Raw genomic sequence first — 21,867 nt, 5'->3', positions numbered from 1 at the left:
GAATAAAAATTTTTAGTTTTACCTAATATTTGATTTGATGGATAGAATACCAATGTCCACTTGAAACTCTATACTTAAGAATGTGTGTAAATAAAGGTTCAATTTGTTGTGCCCTGTTTTTTAAACTGAATGTATTTAGCATATGGATGGCCAAGTTTTAAAGAATATTCCAAAAAAGAAATAACTCAGTAGTAGGATTCATACAAAACAACGTTTAATATGAATTTTCAACACACATAATCACTCGGATAATCTCTCAGACAAACATACAGACACGTGCAAAATAGTACAACGTGGTACACTTATAATTATGCTTCATTGAAGTCCGACCTGCATATTGTCAATGCAAGCAGAAATCGTTGTTAGTGTACATAAAATATATAAGGAGAGTATTTTCTTGTACAATCTCGGTCAAATCGAGACAGAAAAATCTACTTATATGACATCGTATGTAATACTATTGAATTCTGCAAATATTCATTAACAGATAAACTTATGAGAAATTATTATGCCTGGGTTCTGTTAATGTCTTATGATAAACAATGGTATGACATTGCACCATTCACTTACGTTACTCGATTTGTATGTGATTAATGGAGAAGACATCGGCACACTCATACAATGGCGTACGGAGAATGCAAATTTCGGCATGTCAACAACGTACATAGAGGTTAGTTCATACATTAATGAAATGTGTAATGTTTACTCTTCAGCATTTAAATATCATAGATGAGAGTTTTTGAGACAACTTGTAAACACGTTTCTGGCGAATCCACTTGGGAAAGCGCAGTATTTTTGAACGCAGACATACACTGGCTCCTCTGATGCGTGGGACTTCGCGTCTCCATGACAACCACCGACGCGGGTTTCCACCAGTCGCGCCTCGGAAAGTCGGCACACATCGTTGACTCAGTGAATCAGAATGTGCTCATCGTTAGTATAAAATATTTGGTCAAATCAACATAAATAGTGTGAAATCACAGAACTTGGAATTTGGGCCACGATGACGTATCCTTGTACTCTAGACAGTCTGTGTGATTGGCTCTAGGAATCTGAGGAGCCGGCATAGACCCGTATGATACCTGGTTTCCGTTCATTTGGTTCATTTGATTTGACATCACCGGAAGTTGCATGTGGTTGAGGTAGCCCATGTCACTATAGTAACTAGAGGGTCCATAATTTTGATGAGAGTAAGAGGCGTTTTGAGTGTTTGGCATGGAATAACCACCTCGCTGCATGCAACTATTGGAGTTCAAAAGGTCGTGAACGGGCGGAATGGAAGCTGGACTCCAGATTGACGACTGACTGGTCATCGTGTTCGTAGGTGGCGTACTGACCACTGGGGGTTTACAGTAGACTGGGGAGGTAGACGCTGGGGGTGGTGATTTCGCCTTCTTTGGGGTAGGAGGTTTGGATTTTCCTTCCTGCGCTTTCTGTTGTTGTCTGCATTTGGCACGTCTGTTTTTAAACCAAACCTACCGAGAAAGAAAATAAACCCTCAAAGTCAAGTCTCCTAGGGAAGAGTGTTTTAGTTTTAGAGGCTTATGATATAAAAATAAGACCATTTGCAAATACAAAAGGTTAAGTCAAAAGGCAATGTATGCATTAGGTAGATTTTCAATAATTATTGTTATTATGCTGGATGTGTTTGATGACAATATCGGTAACAACCTGTGTGTGCATTTCAGATTTAAGAGATTAGCAGCACCGCATTGCTCTCAAAAAGGTTAACATGATGTCCTCTAAATCTCAAATGTATATATAATTCGCAGCTTAAGAGCAGTTAAGGTGAATTGTTGACTTATTTTAAAATACTGAATGATTAGCCTCTTGCATCAGAATTACAAACACTTTAACCGAAAATCCTATTTGATTTTTTTAGCTGAAAATTATCAGGTTAGGTAGTCTGGTATGAACGGATTTGAGAGAAAAAGTTCTTCGGAAGTCATCGCGTAAATTAATAAAATTAAAGTATGTCTTGCGAAAACGGCTTTTTTTAGTACTATCTAACAAATATTCACACGCAACCAAAAAAATATAATAAAACAAGTTTCTCAGTACATTATTATAATTTCAATTCACAGATGTTTTCCTTATTTACGTTGATCCGTGACTGTCACACAATATTGTGTTACCGTCGTCAGTTCTCAATATTGTCACACCCATTTTTACGGTTTCCAATATTCCCGTTACCCTCCCGTTTTATCGTGAATGTAAAATTCCTCGAACTGTCAAATATTCCATAAAAAAGGACAACAATTACTTTTCACGTTTGGTATAAAAACATAAAGTTGGCATGTATTCATTGTCTAATTGAAAGGTGATGTTTGTACAGAGACAGTTTTACCGAGTCATGTTAATTACTATTAATTTGTTTAATTGAAAGAAATAAGCGGATAATTAGATGGACAATAAAGCATTAATGCTGAACCCTTAACGCTTCAATGCCTTGGGCTGGAAGCTCAATACTTTAGAACGGTGCCTTACTACTGGCTTGTTTAGTTAAAGAATTAAAGGAAAAAAAACAGACGAAACGGAAATATCCAAACATCCCCGAGCTATTTATCTTTCTACATTCCATTTACAGATGTTTATTCTAATCATTATTGTCTCCGGCTTCAGAAGAGCGGGTAAAGCTTTCTCAGGCCATTACAAGCAACACCACCATCAATGACCAAACAAATCAGGGTACCGAAACAATCCGGTAATTAACACCAAGCGATTTGACACCTGCTTGTATATTATCCAAATATCACAGTGTCATTGTTACACACACATCAAATAAACAGAGAATCCGGAATAAAATTACCTGTACGCGGGATTCTGGAAGGTTTATCTTCAGGGCTACTTCCTCTCTCATGAAGATGTCTGGATATCTGGTTTTCTGGAATAGTGATTCCAGGATGTCTAGTTGGGCGCGGGTAAATGTGGTCCTTTCCCTCCTCTGTTTCCGGGGGTTGGAGGCTGAAGACATATACATGTCTAAATAATTAAACGCAGATGTTACTCTGCCGAAATTTAAGGAGGTAACACATACAGATACACAATACAAAACAGTCTACATTTACATCAAAATTAAAATATATATATATATAACATATACACATAAACAATTCGATTGGTCAATATCTGGAAAGAACCTTTATAATTTATTTTAGAATTAAGGATTTATGATCATATCATCATGTATATAAAAAATGTTTTATGATTATATGACTATAGGAATATGCTCAAAAGTGCAAGTTGTTAAACAAGTTTTCTGTGAGAAATGCATTCTTGCAGAGTAAGACACATTCGATCCAAGTTTTTAAAACAGCCTTTTTACATAGATTTCAAATTTTAGTATTGTTTAAACTAACTGAATTTAAAAACCAAAAATTGAGGGAAAATATGACCTGCTTTTGACCCTGCACGATAATGGAGAATTTTTAGATTTCAAATTTAGACGTGGCACACATGGCGAACATTGTCGCACATTGTTGCCCAGACCGGCTTTCTCAGGTTATGAATTAAATGAAGTCTTTCTTTGAGAATACATGTTATAATTTCTTTACCAGGACCGGGGAAAAACGTGACCGTCTGAAAGAGAAAAGTTGTCGCCGGACACAGATTTTAGAATAATTTTTTTTTATTCCATTCATGTTTTCTTCACAAATACTGCATTTGAAGTGTACATTAAGTTGAAAAAAAATATTGCCGAAGACATAAAAAAAAGAGATTTTTTAGGAGCGATTAAAAAAAAAAGTTTAATGTTCAATGCTAATTACCCAATGATGGAACTTATTTTTTTTTTTTACTTCAAACTTTAAATTGTGTCCAAAACACAAATTTCGATATGGTCATCTAGAGACGAGTAGAAGAGATCGTTTTCTACAATGTAACACATGACAGTGGCCAAAATAAGACATAAAAGTCTCCCGGGTGGCTCCCCTAGTCCCGGACAATACTGAACAGTAAAGGGATGGATATCAAAGAGAACAACAACGGACCCCGTGGGGAGATCCGCCATTATTCCTGACTTCCGGAGCGTGAACAGGAGTGCTCGCCATTTTTCGTTTGGTCACTATAATTGGTGAAGCTGGTGAGGACCTATTTCCTGTCCATCTCATTATTTGTATATTTCTCCCGAAAGTAACCCTAATTATTTACTCGGTCCCGTTGACGAAAATAAAATGCTTATTTACTGACAACATTGATCCTATAAACTTAGCAGGAGTCGATTGACATGCTTCCTAAAAACCTAGACTTGAAAATGACACAAAATGTGAACTTTGATTAGCACGTTCAAGAACTAAAATACTGTAAATTTCAATTCTTATTTTCTACGAATGAATTGTTTGAATCTAAAAACAGAAAGAGAATGAATCTGGAATCTACGTCACTGTGTTTACTCTGCAGGAATTGTCTGTTTTTTTTTTTTTTTTTTTTTTTTTTTTTTTTTGAAACGTCTATAACATTTTTTGTAAAAAGGAAATAAAACTGAACAATACACTATCATAATAATAATAGTAATAATAGAAGAAAATAAATGAAAACATTAAAAAATCTTACCAGGGTATCCCATGGCAGGGTGCATCATTTCCACATTTGGTGAGGATAAGCTGATTCCATTGACAGAGTATGGGGGGACCTTACTGTTCGGGGGGAGAACAGTGGATTGATTGTAAGCCATGCTGGCGATTGACATTGCTGGCTGGGTCTGGATATGTGGGTCGGGAGAGGTTTCTAGGTACACTTCCGTGGGGGGAGCGGCAGGCTGGGCTGACGGGTGACCTTCGGATTCAGTCAATGTACCAGTTTGAGCTGAAGGGAAAATATTCAGATATGACTGAAGGGGATCATCGTATCAGCTTATTCCCCAGAGAGGTTTTGTCAATATGATCACATAATTGTGTATCTGTTACAACATAATGTCCCAATGAAGTAAAAAAAACATGTACACACACGGATATGTCCATTTGTCCTCTCTCCGGTCTCTGATTTTTAATCCCACCCCTTTCTCCCCGATGCTACTATCTGCCTTTAATGGGGATTGGTTGTTATCTGTCATAGGCAACCAATCGGGTTAATCAACATCGGATGCGGTTTTATTTCTTTTTCAATGATGATAATCACAGGGGCATCAAAAATATTAGGATATTTAATCAAGGAAAGTTTAAGCTCAGTTAATTTCTGGTTTTATTCCGACTGGCCGTTATAACTTAAAAAAAGATTCATCGATGAAATTAATCGCACTTCTTAAGCTTATCCTAAGAATAACTTATTTTTATGTGTTGTAAAAATACATTTCAAAATATTCATTTTATTTTTTTTTTCGTCTCTTGGACCTAATATCTCGCGTAATGTGGATAAATTACTTTGCGTAGCATAAAATTGGATGTAAGCAAAAAAGCAAGTTATCAAAGAAAAAATTCATTCGGGATAATTAGCGATTCTGTCGGATTTCATTAAAAAGCGATGTTTCGTTTAATTATTCATTAAACATCGTCCTTGTGCATTCACTGCAAATAATGCCTAGTTCTACTTCAGAGTCCCAGTTCCTTTGTAAATTTGATTTTGACTGTTTATTTCTATCCGAAATTTTCTCTCCTGGGAAACATCATTTCATTGTAATAATTAACAAAGTGGAATACCGATAATATATGATGGGGATTTTTTTTTAATTAAAGAAAAATGATAAAATGAATGAATGTTAACATGTTTTGGTCATTTCTTTGATTGCTTATTTTGTTTATCTTTTTTTCGTTTATTTATTTAATTTTTTTTTAAAGTACATATTTCAACTAATTAAATTTAATTAGACAATTGAAATTCATTTCGACCTTATATTATAAAAATATTCATCCATCCCATTGAATATCTTAAAAAGGGAATGCTTTGTTTACATTTTGTTGCCTGTTGGACAAGGATGAAACAATGATCAAATGAAACTCGGTGGAGGGGATGTGCTTCGATGTTGGTCCGGGTAACTCGATACCCCGGCGACTACGACAAAAAAGAGCCCTCTTTCTTTCCGTCCCTGATTGCGCTTTCCCAAAGACAAACAAATCCCAGGATATTTGAACCGGGGTTGGTAAACAATTTTCTTACAAATTAATTCGAATCAAGTTCACGCTGAAAATTATCGTTTTCCTGAGGCGTGATTTGTAAAGACTGGAAACAAAGTGATAGAGCGGAAATATTTGCCGAAACCAAACTGCAGACCCAACAAGAGTTGTTCACAATATATGTGCAAATATGGAAAATCATATTGACTCTCTCCGAACCATTTGTTTAGAAGCGGTAACTCGCCTATTTACTTCTAATAATGATTCCACGAGTCTCTGTACCGGCCAGGATTGGTCAAACAAATTCCAGCAAATATTTATTCCCCAGTGTTTGCTCAATGACAGGAAAGCGGACAGTTTTAACTCAATTAAGAGTGTGATTCCACGTGCTTTTCACACCTAGGTTTATGATGAGTGAGAAAATACTATCATATCCTATACAAAAAGCATAGAAGAGTGACATACACAAATTAATTAAGCAATAATTGAATGATTGGTTAACCGTTGAAGTATGACAATTCTTATAATTAGCGAATACCTGAGTTAAAAAAAAATTAGTTATATTAATTAAAATTGATGTTTATCTCTACGTGTAACATAATATAAATCAAAGGCAATGAAAAAAAATAATATTTTAATATAATGAATTTATTTTAAATCAAGGTATATTCCTCGCATATAATTTGATTTTAACGAATAAAATTGTGTTGCTGGTTTCCATGGGGAATTGTTAGAACTAGACAACTATTTCCGTCGAATAAAAAGGTGGGCTTTTGTTGACGATTGAAAATGTCCACACACGTTCAGAGGGCCATACTTGACTTGTTCTAAATTTATCAATCCATCCCATGATAAAATTCTCAATACTTCGGACGTTTGCTTGCGTAACACATGAGAAATTTTATCAACTTCAAATATGGCCTTCCTAATATTTCGTCCGGCAAACAATAATCACAACATTATCAGGTCAACTTATTGACCAGTCACCGGTAGCCCGTCAAGAAAGACTCCGATGTTTACAAATTCAATATCGGAGACATATTCACTTAATAATTAAATGAGATAATTCTTCGCGACAAGGTTAATAATCTGCTATGAAGTTCTTTCTAAATGTTAACCAAGAGACTTGTAGAGTGTTACAGAACAACTCGAGTAAACAAAGTCCAAAATATAAATAAATCTAGAAGGTTAATTTATCTCCAACATCTTAAACAGCATAAGGAGTTTACATCTAAAAATCATAATTATTTTACTTTGTAATAGGATAGGAACAATTTAATTTTTCAAATCAGATTAACACATCTAATGTGAAAATCTCTTGTAATAACATTACACACACACACAAGATAATCTACTCTCTTACCCTCTATATCCTCCGCGGATACGGTCATCGTGCAATCTCCGACCGACATGGCCCTCCGAAAAATAATCTCCTTAAATTATTTTTTTTTATTAAAATATTCCTTTTTTTAATCGTATTTAAAAAAAAGAATTCCAACAAGCAGGTAAGTCCGAAATAAATGTCCACTGTAGCCTATTTTTGTTAAGTGTATATTTTTCGTTGACGTTGATTGGCCGTTTAGAATCTACTCTCCAGTAATGACTCAATTAGTGAAGAACTAAACGGAAGCCTTGCGTATATAATGGACCTTCGGACACAGGGTCCTTCACTATTAATTACAGGCCTATTCACGCAACACAAGGGTCTTTTAAATATTTTTCAACATTTTAAAATTCTAACTACTCCTTATTTGCAAAAGTGAGACCATTGACTCCCATACATGTGAAAAATTCAGTATAAAGTAATATATATTTTTGTTACATATAAATATAATTATGCATCTAATTATTGCATGAGCAAGCCTGGCATATATGGACATCAATACAAAACATTTTGGTACAGATATAATCTGCGAATTAAAATAAGTGTATTAAATTTAATACGACTTACCAGTCATACAGAACTATTAGGCAGATATTTCGTCCGCTGTCACCTGTGAATAGAGACAATAATCCCACATTACGAGTACCAGGGTAAAAACAGAAATATCCATCTCAATGAAGAAAAGGCTTGAAATCTGATTATCTACAGATTAAAATGTAATTGCGTAAATTCTTACCTTTGTCTTAAAGTATTAAAACCATAAATTGGCGAAATTACTACCGGGAGATTATAATGAAAAAACTAAGAGGCTTGCTTAACCGTGTAAAAGCCGGCTTATGTCGCTGGGATGAATAAATAATAATGATTGATCCAGAAGTTAGATATTTTACCCTCAAAATACTCCAAAACAAACTCCTAACTCCGCCCACTATTGACTGGTTGGCCAATCAGCGCGCGGCGTATTCCTCAAAGTGATGAGTCGATCGCTAACATAAGTGTTAGAGTAACTGCAATTTAAATATAATTTACTACATTACAATAGATCCGATAATTAAAATATCACGTAATAGTTTTGAACTTTAATAGAATTTTTCCTTTAATTTAATGAATTAAATATTTCCTGTATATACCCGTTTAAACTTAGATATAAAGATGTCTTGCGTAAAACAGTCTTTCCTGTTTACTAAAACACATGTTTATTATTTATTTTGCGTGATTGATATCTTTTTTGTTCAAACATCCTCCCCCGGATAATCAAAAAAGTATACCACGTTCAGAGGAAACGGGAAAAAGGTGTCATCACGCTTAATATTTTGATGTCAGCTTGGAATTATATATATGTACATAGGTGTTAAATAAATAAACAAACTTCACCATTTGGGGAAAAAAAGGCAGTATCATACTTAGTAACATAAGAAAAATATATAAAATCCCAATCAGTCTATCAGATTTGATTATGATTGAACTTTAGACTTCACTGCAAGGAAATATATAACCCGATGTGAAAAAAAAGATCGAAATGTATTTAATATATAATCCGATTGCGTCAATGAAAATATATATATATATTTTTACAGTTCTATTAGGACTTAATTTTAGCACCTACTTGTTTTAAGCGTGTTTAGTGGTTTTACGCGTAAAAGTCACTGTTGTGTTCATAGAAATGTATTCTACGTGGAATTTATTTAAAATATTCATTTGTGTGTGTGTGTTTTTCTTTAAAAAAAAAAAAAAAGAGAGAGGGAGAGAGAAGATATTCTATGATAAATTTAAATTAATGAAATCAAGATGCTGGAATTACGTAAGAGGGAATGATTGGCAGGAGTACGTGTGTTTTATTGATGTAGACTGTGACGTCATAATGAATGGAAATAAATGTGATAAAAAAATTTAGAATAGGTTTGCATAGGATTGGAAGAAACATTTATGAAAGGTTAATATATTTTAAAAATAGGAGTTCCTGGCATATATGTATATTTATATATTAAAAAAACCCCTGGTTTTATAATTTTACTGCTGATATTTATCTAAGAAATGTGTGATTGAAATGCTAAAAACTCCATTCTTCAAATTATAAGGCATAACTTCAAAGACCTTCTTATGATGTGTGATTCCATATTAAGATTTTTTTTTCGCTTCTTAAATTAAATCGATTAAATATTTGTATTTGCCAATCTTGTTTATCTTTAGAAGATATATTCCACTTTTTATAGATTTTTGTATAATATAAATAGTATATGATGAGAGAGAGAGAGAGAGAGAGAGAGAGAGAGAGAGAGAGAGAGAGAGCAAATTAAATTATCTTATCCTTGAAGAGTATCAATAAGGAAGCCAAGTCTCCGATCATTTTATGCTTATGAAAATGTTATACAATTCTTATTTCTTATATATAGCAAGTTTTCTTATAAAAAAAATTACAAGCCATAGTAGCTCATTTATAGATTATATCTTTTATATCTTTTTTATGTTGATTGTATTTATTTCGAGAGAAATGTATATATATATATATATAGAGAGAGAGAGAGAGAGTACAAAATTTCCAGGATGTCGACAATATAGACATATTGATGTACATGTAAATTAAACGAATAAGCGTTATCATAATTATATATTCACCAAAGGTTCTGCCATTAAACAAAATGATATTTACAGTTAATTATAGAAGTATACTGAAAATCGACACATACATGCTCAAAAAGGAGAAAATAAATAAATAAATAAATAAAATGATAATATTTAAAAAATTATAATAAAGGAACAGCAAATTTTCCTTTGAAAAATTCTTGAACGAAATAAATATAAAGTATTTCAAAATAATTCCTGTCGCTATTTTCCTTAGTACAGCAATAATTCCTGTCGTTAGTTTGATTAGTACAACAATTATAACTTGTCCTCCGTCTTTTGGTTTACGAAAAAACGTCAAAGCTTGTATTAATTAATTTGATGAAGGGTATAATTAATCATTAGAAAAGGTATTGAAACATGTTTGGATATGTGAAATATGGTGGATTGTTGTTTATTTGTAGTTACCCCTTACTGGGTGCATACTGGGTATAAGAAGGCTAGGTGCAAAGTTTTCTATAATTAGTGCACAAAACGACTAATTAAGTGTTCGGCGGACCCTTTGTACATCATCGGCTTAGTGTGGCCACAAAGGGATTAATCCGAGGTGGTCCGAAAGATGAATGTAGAGTCCTGTCGGAACGAAGCCCTTCTCGAGGCAAGCCCAAGCAATTCCCCATAATTAGCTCGTGAGGTTTCTTAACTGACTAACGGTAAACCCACTATATAACTCAATATGGAAAAAAAAATTAAAAGAAGTAACTTAAATTATATAGGTCAAACACATTGTCTCAACAATCAATTGATATATTTATGAAAGGTGTTTTCGCAGTACATACATTTTTTAAAAATTGTTTATTATTTTTTTGTTATGTTTTTATTTTTATCAGAAACTAATGAATGGATTATCCAAGTACTCGATCAATAATTATTGTGATTTAAAAAAATATCAGTTTTATAGAGTCCACAAAAAGGGAAGAATAAATTTAAGTATAAATTTCATTGTACACCAAATTATAACAATGAATATGTAAGTAAATGATCATGCATATATAAATATGACATACATGTATTTTTATTCTATCAGGGCCCTGAACGAGGTTTCCGGGCTTATCGCGTTGTTACGACCAACTCCGCACCAGAAAAAACACGCATAATCTGTTTTTGACAATTTGTGATTTTTGTAATTCCACGGATTAACGATAAATATGAATCGAGCTAATGGTTTTATTGTCCATGATAATAAGAAATCTAACAGGAATGCTATAAATTGTCGCCAGGTTAAGTGATGTGTTAGTTTTGACTCGTTTTTACGTGTTGTCTTAATGAGTGTCATTAGATGACATGTTTTGTACCTTCGCTCCTTTAAATACATGTTTTAATTTTATGGCTGTAAGTAACAAAAAAAAATGTGACCAGTGCTGTATGATTAGAAATGGCATTATAGTTTTGTTGCGCATATTGGTCTTTCGATTTCCTTCAATCTTTGCTTTTCTGTATGCACTGAACATACATGTACGCTTTTAATCCATGCACTGAACCTACATGCATTTCTTACTGGTGAACTTGATTTAGCTGGATAGAATCTGAATACACCTAGCATAACTATAATATGGACACAAGAACTTTAAGTACTTTGATAATTTTCAATCAGCTAAGACACTCAAGTGACTTATTGCTATTCATTTTTGTTCGTCGTTTGTATGTAAAATTCAGGAAAGGCAATAGTACATGTATTTACAAAACAACTTTTGTTTATAGCATTCGAGAGTAAATGGAACTAAAATGAATGGACCCCCCCCCCCCTCCCGATGGTAAAGTGGACACACCATCAATATCAGTGCATTTTTAAAAATATATATATAAATTTCATGTCTCTACTCCTGAACACCTTGCAGTTGAATTGTCTAGATGATTATAATCAGTTATGAATTGTCTTACAAATCATGAAAGTTCTTTCTCCTCAGTACAGGTTTCATGTCTGGATAATAAAGTTAGACGGATACAAGCTCTCCAAAGAATTTGAGAATATCACGTGTCGATCTTGGTAACATATTTATAGACTAAAGGATCGGGTTATGTGGATTTAAAAAAAGAGAAATGTTTAACGCCCGAAAGTTCGTTGCATAAATACGTACGTCCATTTACCATCACTTTTTATTGGATGATAAATATAAGTATAGATGCCAATACTTTGTTCAAAGGATGCAGAGGACTCGAAGGATCCCAGCAAAAAGCAGAGGTTATTTTGACAAGTTCAAGGTCAATGGAGGCTCTTCTTTTGGGTAAAGAACGGATAAGAGAAACATGACATAAGTTCATTTTAATGAAAAGAGAAATGAAACATTTTTGTTTGTGTCATATTTTTGTAGTTTGTACACGGCATGAACATAGTTTCTGTCTTAGAGAGTATCTGGAATTAGCATATTCAGGTGACCTTCAAGGCCTACGGACCTATTGTAGCACAAAATACGTTTAAAATTTTTAAGTTTGAAATGTCTCTTTAACTTGTAGAATTTTAGGCATTTTATCATATTCCGTAGTGTTTGTTGCTCATATTGTAAATACCGGTATGATGTATAATACATTAATGAATAAAACCAACAATATGGATAGTTTTGCTTAATTAGATCATAAGAAGCTATTGATGCAATATACATCATATGAGGGATACTCATATTTTAAAGTATTGTTAAATCATCAACGGATGATTAACGTTTGTAATAATAATGTATTTCTTGTGATTTTTTTCCCATCATTAAGGATATCCGCTCCTCAACCAAGAACGATAAATCTTAAACATTATTTTATGAAAAAAGTCTACAAATGAAACTTGAAATTGAAAACTTTGCGTGCAATAATTTTCATTTCATGCATTAATTTCAATATGATTCAAGCAGGGTTCGAAACTCCCTAAAATTACAACTCGCAAATAATTGCGAGTACCAAGAAAGTGAACTCGCAATTTTATAAGACTACTCGCAATTTTCATATAAAGTTAAATATATATAAATTAAATACATGTAACTTAAGGAAAAAGTAACTACTGTACAATACACAAAATACAGCTACAGGGTGACTTTTATTTAAATTAGTGATTTAAATCAAAAGCATTGTGTGTTGTCATATTATATAATTTTGCTACAGTTTCAAAGCAAAAAAATCAACTCGCAAGTTTTCGCGAGTTACCTAATTTTTAACTCGCAATTTCAGAATTCTAACTCGCTTTTTGCGAGTTGTATATAGTGAATTTCGAACCCTGTCAAGGTTCTTTGAAGTCCTAGAAACGGTCTTGTTAAAAGGTGACATTTGTACCCCATAAAAGTACATAAATAAATACATTTTTTGGAAATCAAACTTCCTTTAATATAGCCTTAGATACCAATTTTATTAGCATGATATGAAATTAAATGGATCTGTAATGTCTTGCAGTGATAGCTTTTTACACTATGTATTATAAACAATTGAAGTTAATTGTACTACCGTATAAGTATAAAAACATGTCGGGATACCTTTTTTATCCTAAGTATATTTATTGAATAATTTTCAATTAGAAAATGCATAGTGGGTGCTTTTATTCGCATTTCCTGTATTGCTGTATATTTATGTGTTTAATTGTCTTTTGAGTGTTTACAAATCATGCTTACTTGTATGTGTTATGTCCCCATTGGGACCATGATAGGCAAATCAATATATATTTGAAATTTGATAATTTTCCTTATAAAATATGATTAACTATAATGACGAACCTTGAAGAAATACCTTGTGTAAATACAAATTACTTTGAGAATTCAGAGACAATTTTGAGAACATTTTCAATATCTTAATTCCTGATTTTCAGAACATGAGGATCGGACTACCTTAAATTGTCGTAATCTCGGATTACAATTATACTGGTGTATGTTCCTCTTCCAATGTGGAATCTTTCATTTGAATAGGTCACTTCCAAGCCGTCAAAGTTTCAGACAGTTTAACATTTGGCTTTCTAAAAAAAGTGTGCCCCATGCGTAGCTAAAATTAAAGTAAACTTTAAATCTCAAGTTAAAATACTGTTATGAGCAAAATAATTGGAAGTTGTTTTTCGTTCAAACTCTCAATGCTCAAATGTGAAGCATGTTTTCAGGATAAAACTATTATATATTATTTAAAAACAGTTTGGAAATCGTTTTCATTCACTTTTAAGGAAATATGTTTCCATGTAAAATTACTATCTGATTTTGGTTAAAAGAAAACAAAAAGAGGCTTACATAGAAATAAGATCAAAATTAATTAAACATGCACAAGAAATTTTACAATTATTCAAAAATATATTGGTGTTTAGATGAGAGTATACATTGAATACATAACATTATTAATTGACAAAAGTCATGAAAGGTTTTCTATCGAAATGTGAAAGTAAAAATTAATACGGCACGAACTATGTACGAAAAAAAAAATAAAGTCATCCAATCCTTGTGGTAGCTCTACAAAGAGGTTCTGACCAACACGACCAATGCTTAACATAATTTTTAAATCAACGGTAATTAAACGGGTAACCTTGTTTTTTTTTTCTTTCTCTTTCTATTGGAATTTAATAGTTCTGAGCATCACATCATCACATCATAACTCGAGAAGTGTAGCTTGCTATGTCTTTCCTAGTGATAGGGGGACAAATTGGTTTGTCTGTTAAAGAATCCCGATTGTATAATGCACTTGCGAACGTGATATATACTCCCCAGAGATAGATGACGATTTTCTTGTTTGTTTTGCAATTCAATGTGTTTTTTGAAATCCCTGAAAATTAGTTCCAACTTTACTTGAAATTGAAAACAAAAAATAAAACTTTTTTTTTAAGTAAAATTTTTCGAATATAAAAGAATCAGGGATTTAAAAAGTAAGTCAAATTAACAAATGTATCCACAAATTCCTACGGTGTAAATTGTTTGAATCAACCAACTTCTTATGCTTCTTTGAAATTGTTATTCAGAAATATTCCTATTAATTACAAAATAACTATAATAACAAATAATCTAAGAAATTCCAAGAATTATCTTAAAGGACTGTGATCACGATTCAAACAAGCACGTAAAATAATTTTAGGAAACATGTCCCATAACCCAGTTTGCAACTGTGACAGTTCCTCTAATGAAAGATGTTATAACGTCCTTTAAGTATTGTTGAGTAACAGTAAAGGTCACTTAATCGACCCAAATGAAAACAAAATGTGGCAGTAATATCAACGATAAGAGCGTGTTACATTGAGGGCCAAGAGTCATGTCTGTCCAGATTGGCTCTAGTGTCCATGTGCTATCACCAAGGCGCATTGTTGGGTAACTCTGTTTTGTCTTATCATTGAATCGGCAAGTCATTGACCACAGATACGTACATATACATCCGGGGACGTAACTGACCATAGTATGTCCAAGTGGTCACTTAGCCTGATTTGCGCGTAAACAATGTTACATAATTATCATATTTCATTATGTTTCCAAGCTTCTTTCCAACATTTGCAATTAATTATATTCTTTTTCTTGTGTCGCATTGACATAATTTGGTTAGGAAGTCTAATATTCCCTTCTTGAACCATATTGTGTTTGAAATAGTTTACCATAAAGGTGCAAAAGGCAATAGTTGGTGTAATAATTTCATTAGCATATAATAATGAATGTGCCTCAAACATGAAAGGTGAGCAAACTGTATTTATCCCACATATGTGAAATTAAAAACTCTTGAAGTCTGATCGAAGGGGAACTGCAGAGGAATTCCTTCAGTTAGGTAAATAGAAAGCTTTCTACACGTGTCACAGTAAACAGGGTATGGTCAAGTTAGTAAATATTAGCAAATTTCCACCGATTCAGCAATAAGGGTGTGTAACGCACAACCTTGTTTGCCCACCACCGGAAGTGCCAGTGCCAATTCTATATACACCGGTCAAAATCATATTTACCTGTAAACTCCTAGAAGGCAGCTATTGTCATACGGACAGTAATTGAAATCTACTGATTTGGAATGCTAAAGTAATTATTTGTTTTTTCGATAAATGTTTATATTTCATAATTTAGATGGAATTAACTTGATGGCACGTGGTGATTTCAATTCATATGTCATATTGTAAGTTTTGAACTTTCCGGGTCGACAGTAAAAGTAAAAATTACATCACGACAATTAATTTTTGTAATTATTGCCATTCAGTAAATAAAAAAAAATAAAAGACATATATAAATGTAGCGAAACCAAAAAGAATTGTAGATACAAACATTGTGCTGTGAAGAAACTGACGAGCCATTATTTCTATTGTCGAGGTCAAGCCTTTCATAAAAAGACAACGGAAGTTGTCATTATAGAGGACAGATTGCGTCATCATTCGTCACCGTTTTTAGTCAACTTCTCATCTACATATTCAATAGCCTGCAGTGACTGCAGGGGAAAAGCTTCCATTGTGGCAATGACGCGACTGCCCCCTCCCATAAAAATGTGTGAGAACTATTAGTAAACATATTTATGTAAACTCTTTAAATACTTTACAATATGCAGTATCATATGCACGCTGAAGTCTTCAATAATGAAAAAATGACAAAATTTCTGTATTTTATAACTGTGACAGCTAAATCCATTTTCCGTCGAGGAGCTTGCCGCCTCCCCCCCCCCCGAATCCCCATCAGAGCTCTGCCCTATACGTGTTAGGGGCCCAGCCCCTCCCCCCCCCCCCCCCTGCATCTATGGTTTTGCCTCACTAGAATTTAAAGTCAAGCTCCTGAGCGTAAGACGATGTAATCTTCTTGAATTAGGATACTTCGTTGTAAAATACCAAGATTTCAATTGTTTTAAGGGAATAAGGAATCTTTCTGTGGTTCTATCATTCAAGCATAACCTCCGACTGACTGAGTGTGATATCTTTCAAATTGAATGAAATAGCGATGAGAGCGAATTGCCTTTGACGAAGCAGACGACGATTTGGTGAGATGACAAGCCAGATTTCTTATCATTTCTCAGCACGTTTCCTCACGAGCCGGTCTCGCACACGCTAACAAGCAGAGAAATGAAAAAGAGTCGCGTGCGAATCCCACACAATTTGCTACATTTATCTATGGATCGCCATATCTTTCTAAATCACGCTGCACTTCACTATAATTTGCTTTTTTTACGGCGATCACAAACTTGTCAAGCACTTGGTCATCTGCATTAGAAGGAATCTTTTTAATTAATGATAATCTCAGAACAAACCCAAATTTCAGCAAGTCAAAAAACAAATATTCTTACGTTGAAGAACACAAATGTCAAACCAAATATAATGAAATTCCCTATTAATTCTGGCAGACTGGATTGTCCTTTATATTACAAATATTAATTTAAAATTAACCCACAAAGCCCAGCAATAAGATGCGAGATCAATTTTAAATTAAATGACACAGTTGGGTATGAGAAAAATATTACTTCGCCGAATTTTTTTATTGGCGAGAATGGAGAGGATGCTTGCTGGCTTTAATGGTGCCACGCGGTTGGTTGCACGTTGCTATAGTTTTAATGACTGTTGATTTAAATATTCGAATAAATTCATTGTAGTTTTACTGACAACAAAGATCAGTGTAAATGGAGATGTTATATCATTGTAAAGCAGAAAAAGCCGAAAAACTCATAAAAATAGAACCGTAGTGTATATAAGATTTGCGGGGTTGTTAAAAGTTACTTTAAAAAAATACCACAGTCGTTCTTATTTGTAACAAGTTGTACATGATATTCTTGATTGCTTCTCATCCGTCGAAAAAACGCTGGTATAAAACAGTTGATAAAGTTGTTAACACATATTTCCAACATGAAAACAGATTTTTAGCCAACTTCTTTTCTTTGTTGTAATACTTCCGGTTTGGATCGTGCATTAGAACAGGTTGTTCGGTTGTTGACAAACCCCAGAGTATCTGCCTCACTTGCCCTGAAGAGCTGATTCAGGGTGGCGAAATTAACTTCACTCAGAAAATCGATAGCCTGGCAGGAAAATATCATCTTTTCATTATAAAGAAAATTTATTTTTAAATTCAACATATATGATATGAGTTTATTAATTTATAATGGCTGTATATATGAGGTGAACAGGGATGGTTTGTTGTAAAGAGCTCTTCCGCTGTTAATCCCTACCATGATGTTTTTGCTCTGTCTCTAGCAATCTTACGACGATCGATTGACTAACTTTTACTTTAGAATATCGGAAATTTGTGTTATTCAATTGTCTCCTTAAAAGCACTACCTTTCAACACAACGGAAATAGATCCGGAAAACACAGTGCATTAAAATACGGCGACAAACCACGTGCGAATAGAAATAGCGATGTGCGCACAGTTGACGCGCGGAGAACAATCTCCATCTGAGGAAACCGGAATTGGACTACGGTTGAATTCATCCGTAATTCTAAGGATAAAGGACAGAATCGGTCAAGTGCAGACACTGCAATATATACATAAAAAGAAAATTAATCAATTCGGAGTCTATATTTCCGAGATAAATTAGAGTCGTGTGAACGAGAGCCACCGGAGCACAAACGCTTTGCAAGAGGCGGCAGGAAGCCACCAGCTCGTCCTTCCGCCAGACAGGACATTGAATAACGGCGATTTAATCGTTAAATAAAGGCCAGATATTTTATCAAACATAATAACACGCTTGCATGCAACAACGGTACTTTCAAAGCTGTATTGCTATCATTTTGTAAATTTAGAATTTTAAACTGAATGGCTTTTTTTTAAATTTGAGTTTATATTTATCAATTCAGTTTTTATTTGATTTGGTTTTATTTTACTTTTGGGTATACCTTTGTAAATTTCTTATATTTCATTCATAAGTGAAAACTATATGTATACACACAAAGCTGGTATTCTTGACTCCCTTTTTTACCACAAAACAATGACATTTGTGTATGACGGAAATAGCTCATTCTCGACACGAGTACACGGGAAAGTACGGAAGCTGAGTGCGGTAACACAGGGAACTCAGTGGTCCCGTGTCGTCCTTGAGAACTTTAACTTAACATTGCTTAAATATGTATACTCACTCTTTCGATGTTAAACTCAAAGAGAAAAATTTTGTAAACTTTGATAAACAAAACAAAATTATTATTGTTCAGAAATGATTTTTTTTAAAATTTCATTCTACATGTACATGTATGTTATTCTTTAAAACAGCATAACTACTTATAATATACGTGCACATTATTAGTTTATTATGAGCATAAAGTCATTTAAAGTTAGCTAGAAGTCTAAAAAAATATATATCAATCAAAACTAAGAGATTTTAATACAATTTTCTATCATTCAAGAATTGATATATACATCCCAAATATGTTTGATAATATTACCGTAAAATAATAAGGACTTTGAGCTAAGTTTAAAACATGTAAAAATTAACCACATTCCCTATTTAATCTCTTTTAAACATACTTCTAGAAATTATCTAATTTAATTAAGTAAAAGTATAAAAATTAACTTTGAGATTTGCATTGAATAAAAGATTAAACTTACCCATTATCTGAAACCCTCTTTTTCAAGTGCAAGAACTGGATTCAAGATTCACCAGGATACGAAAGCAATTTCCCAGGAAACGAAACTCTTGAAACTTTTGAGTTGACGACAAGGAAACTCGACAAATTCACAACTGTTACACTTTTCTCTGAATAGCAAAAAAAAAAAATGTTTTTTTTTTATTTCTTTCTTTCTAAATCGTTTATTAAACGTACCCCCCAAAAAAACTGACCGAAAAAACTTTTTGAAGCCGGTTCCTAAATAAGTGTAACTTTTCCCCCTTAAATCTTGACTCGATGGCCATTAAATGAATGTAAAACAAAGTGAAATTTTTAGCCTTATAACTGAAATATCAACGGCCTCTGTAAAAATAAATTTTAAAAATTCTACTTGAGCATGTAGTTGTGATTTGACAAGTGTGGCAATGTCGTGTACACGGAGGCTTTGAACACCTGGACCAAATAAGACCTAACTTTGACAAGGTACTTCAACTGACAGAAGGAGGCAGATATCGGAGGTCCTTGAAAAAAAATACAAGTTCTATTTCGCCCATAATAATATACATACATTGTGAAATTATTTTCGGGGGTCAAAGACTGTATTCAAACTTTGAAGGTATCCCCTTCACCTGAACTTTTGGTACTTCGAATGCATGTGCTGATAAAGAGTAAACTTTTACTACATGTATAGATGTAGTAATTGTTTTGTATCCAATTTCATGAATTTCCTATCAACTTGCTAATTAAGAATATATATGTGCCATAAATAGCATTTGTGCAATTGAACAGAAGGAGAAGACCTGAGACAAAACTCCCCCCTTTTTTTCCGCCAGAGACAAGTAGCCTCCTCTCTTTATGACGGAGGACTACGTGCCCCATGTGCTATACCGCTATGACCGCGAGGGGTCTCCAAGGCTTCGTTAATCCTCAAGAAGCCGCAGCGACCAAAGCGCTCTAGAAATATAATCCGGATTTTCTCGCGCTAGAGTGTTAGGACACGGCACCCTGTAGAAATCTTTTCGACGCTTCTTGTGAATTAAAAAAGCTTATGTCTGGAAATCTTTAGAATAGAAACAAGAAAAAATAGTTGTCGGTAAATTTTGACCACGAATTCGCTTTCTGATATGACATCAAAGATAAATTGTCTAAAATGCCGACTGATTTAACTCTGTACTAACGTGACTCGGGTAATGGTACTCAACAACCCTTTGCTTTCAAATGAGTAGAAAAGAACTCATGACTATGAAAATCTATAAGTATGCTAAGAAAACAAAATCTTGATGTTTGTATCTTCACTATAACGACCTTTAATCATATATGTGGGAGTTGAGAAGCTATACCTTGACATTTTTGTCTTCTTTCTTCAAGGAAATAAGTAACTTCTAGAATATGTATATATATACATATATATGTGACTATGATAAGGGTATTTATCGAGAATGACGCAGTTTTCGATATGATACAGGTGTCAAACCTATTTGTTCAAATTAAGTATTCTTTAGAAAATAAACTTTACGCAGAATCTCCCATGTTCTCAGTATTGTTTTAATGTACCTAGATGGGAGAACATGACATATGTAACGGTACGCATCGCCACACGTTAAACATTGCATCTATACCTCTGTAAGTGTTCGCCACAGGTTGCACATTGCGTCTGACGAAGGTTCGCCTTCGCCGAAGCTTGTACATTGCGGCATATTACATGGTTTGTGCGTTTGCCACGGCTTGCACATTGCCTACGCCAACGGTACGCGTTCGCCACAGCTTGCACATTGCGTCATATCACGAAGTTTCCAGTACGTAGTATCGTTCAGCGTTGAGCAAGTGTAGGCTGATTCTCTCAGCAGGATAAGAGGTATCGGCCATTCAATCTTGTTAAAGATATACTCCCAAACAAATTATGTAACCCATAAGGTAAAACATCTTAATTTGTCAAAAACTTGTGTCTGCCGGTATCTTCATTAAAGTGTCGCTCTGAATACATCAAGCGCAGTGGAAAACACGACAATAATAGCCTCTAAACGCGAATAAAGAAATGAAAAAGTAAAAATATGTTTATTGGAAGCTAATGATTACGATTCTAAACCTATTATCCATTGTTAGAAAATCCACGGACGAGTAGTAATGAGACTATTACGCGCTTTTGGGTCGCGTTTCGTCATTATGGGTTGGTCCTCACTGTTAAGGATGTTGGTCAAGCAGGCCTGGCTATTTAGGGACCCGTTGCATGCTGAGATCTGAAGATCAGTATCATAGAAAAAGGTCATATTGCAAGTACATGGTTATATATGAAATTGGGGGATCGACCAAGAGTAGGGAGTAGCGGAAATCCTGTCTTGTTTTGTTCCAGTTTTCACGCACTTGCCCTACTAGATACCCACAAAACCTTC

General features: G+C 33.8%; 1 protein-coding gene across 2 annotated transcripts; it reads right to left on the bottom strand.

Moving 5' to 3' along the window:
- Positions 1–590: 590 nt before the first annotated feature.
- On the bottom strand, positions 591–8,060 carry LOC133201673 (homeobox protein otx5-B-like). 2 transcript variants are annotated; one of them, XM_061337463.1, is made up of 4 exons: positions 7,999–8,060; positions 4,552–4,803; positions 2,810–2,982; positions 591–1,475 (listed from the first exon to the last, which is right to left on the bottom strand). In XM_061337463.1, exons 1-4 carry the CDS (start codon positions 8,003–8,005, stop codon positions 978–980), a joined length of 930 nt encoding a protein of 309 aa, XP_061193447.1. In that variant the 5' UTR covers positions 8,006–8,060; the 3' UTR covers positions 591–977. The 2 variants fall into 2 exon arrangements, with proteins under 2 accessions (XP_061193447.1, XP_061193455.1); XM_061337471.1 differs by having other exon boundaries at positions 2,810–2,964.
- Between the last annotated feature and the right edge of the window lie 13,807 nt (positions 8,061–21,867).

The sequence above is a fragment of the Saccostrea echinata genome, unplaced genomic scaffold, assembly GCF_033153115.1.
Source record: "Saccostrea echinata isolate AGI-Se365-2 ecotype Australia unplaced genomic scaffold, CSIRO_AGI_Sech_v1 ptg000002l, whole genome shotgun sequence".
Taxonomy (NCBI): Eukaryota; Metazoa; Mollusca; class Bivalvia; order Ostreida; family Ostreidae; genus Saccostrea; species Saccostrea echinata.
The sequence above is the reverse complement of the archived record's forward strand: the minus strand, read 5'-3'. Positions and strand labels throughout refer to the sequence as shown.

What these genes read in the sequence shown, in the direction of transcription:
- LOC133201673 (XM_061337463.1), bottom strand. An exon ending in CCCTGCCATGGGATACCCTG is followed by an intron (nt 2,983 to 4,551) that starts GTAAGATTTTTT and finishes TTAATTATTTAG; the next exon opens with ACATGTATATGTCTTCAGCC. An exon ending in TTCCAGAATCCCGCGTACAG is followed by an intron (nt 1,476 to 2,809) that starts GTAATTTTATTC and finishes CTTTCTCGGTAG; the next exon opens with GTTTGGTTTAAAAACAGACG.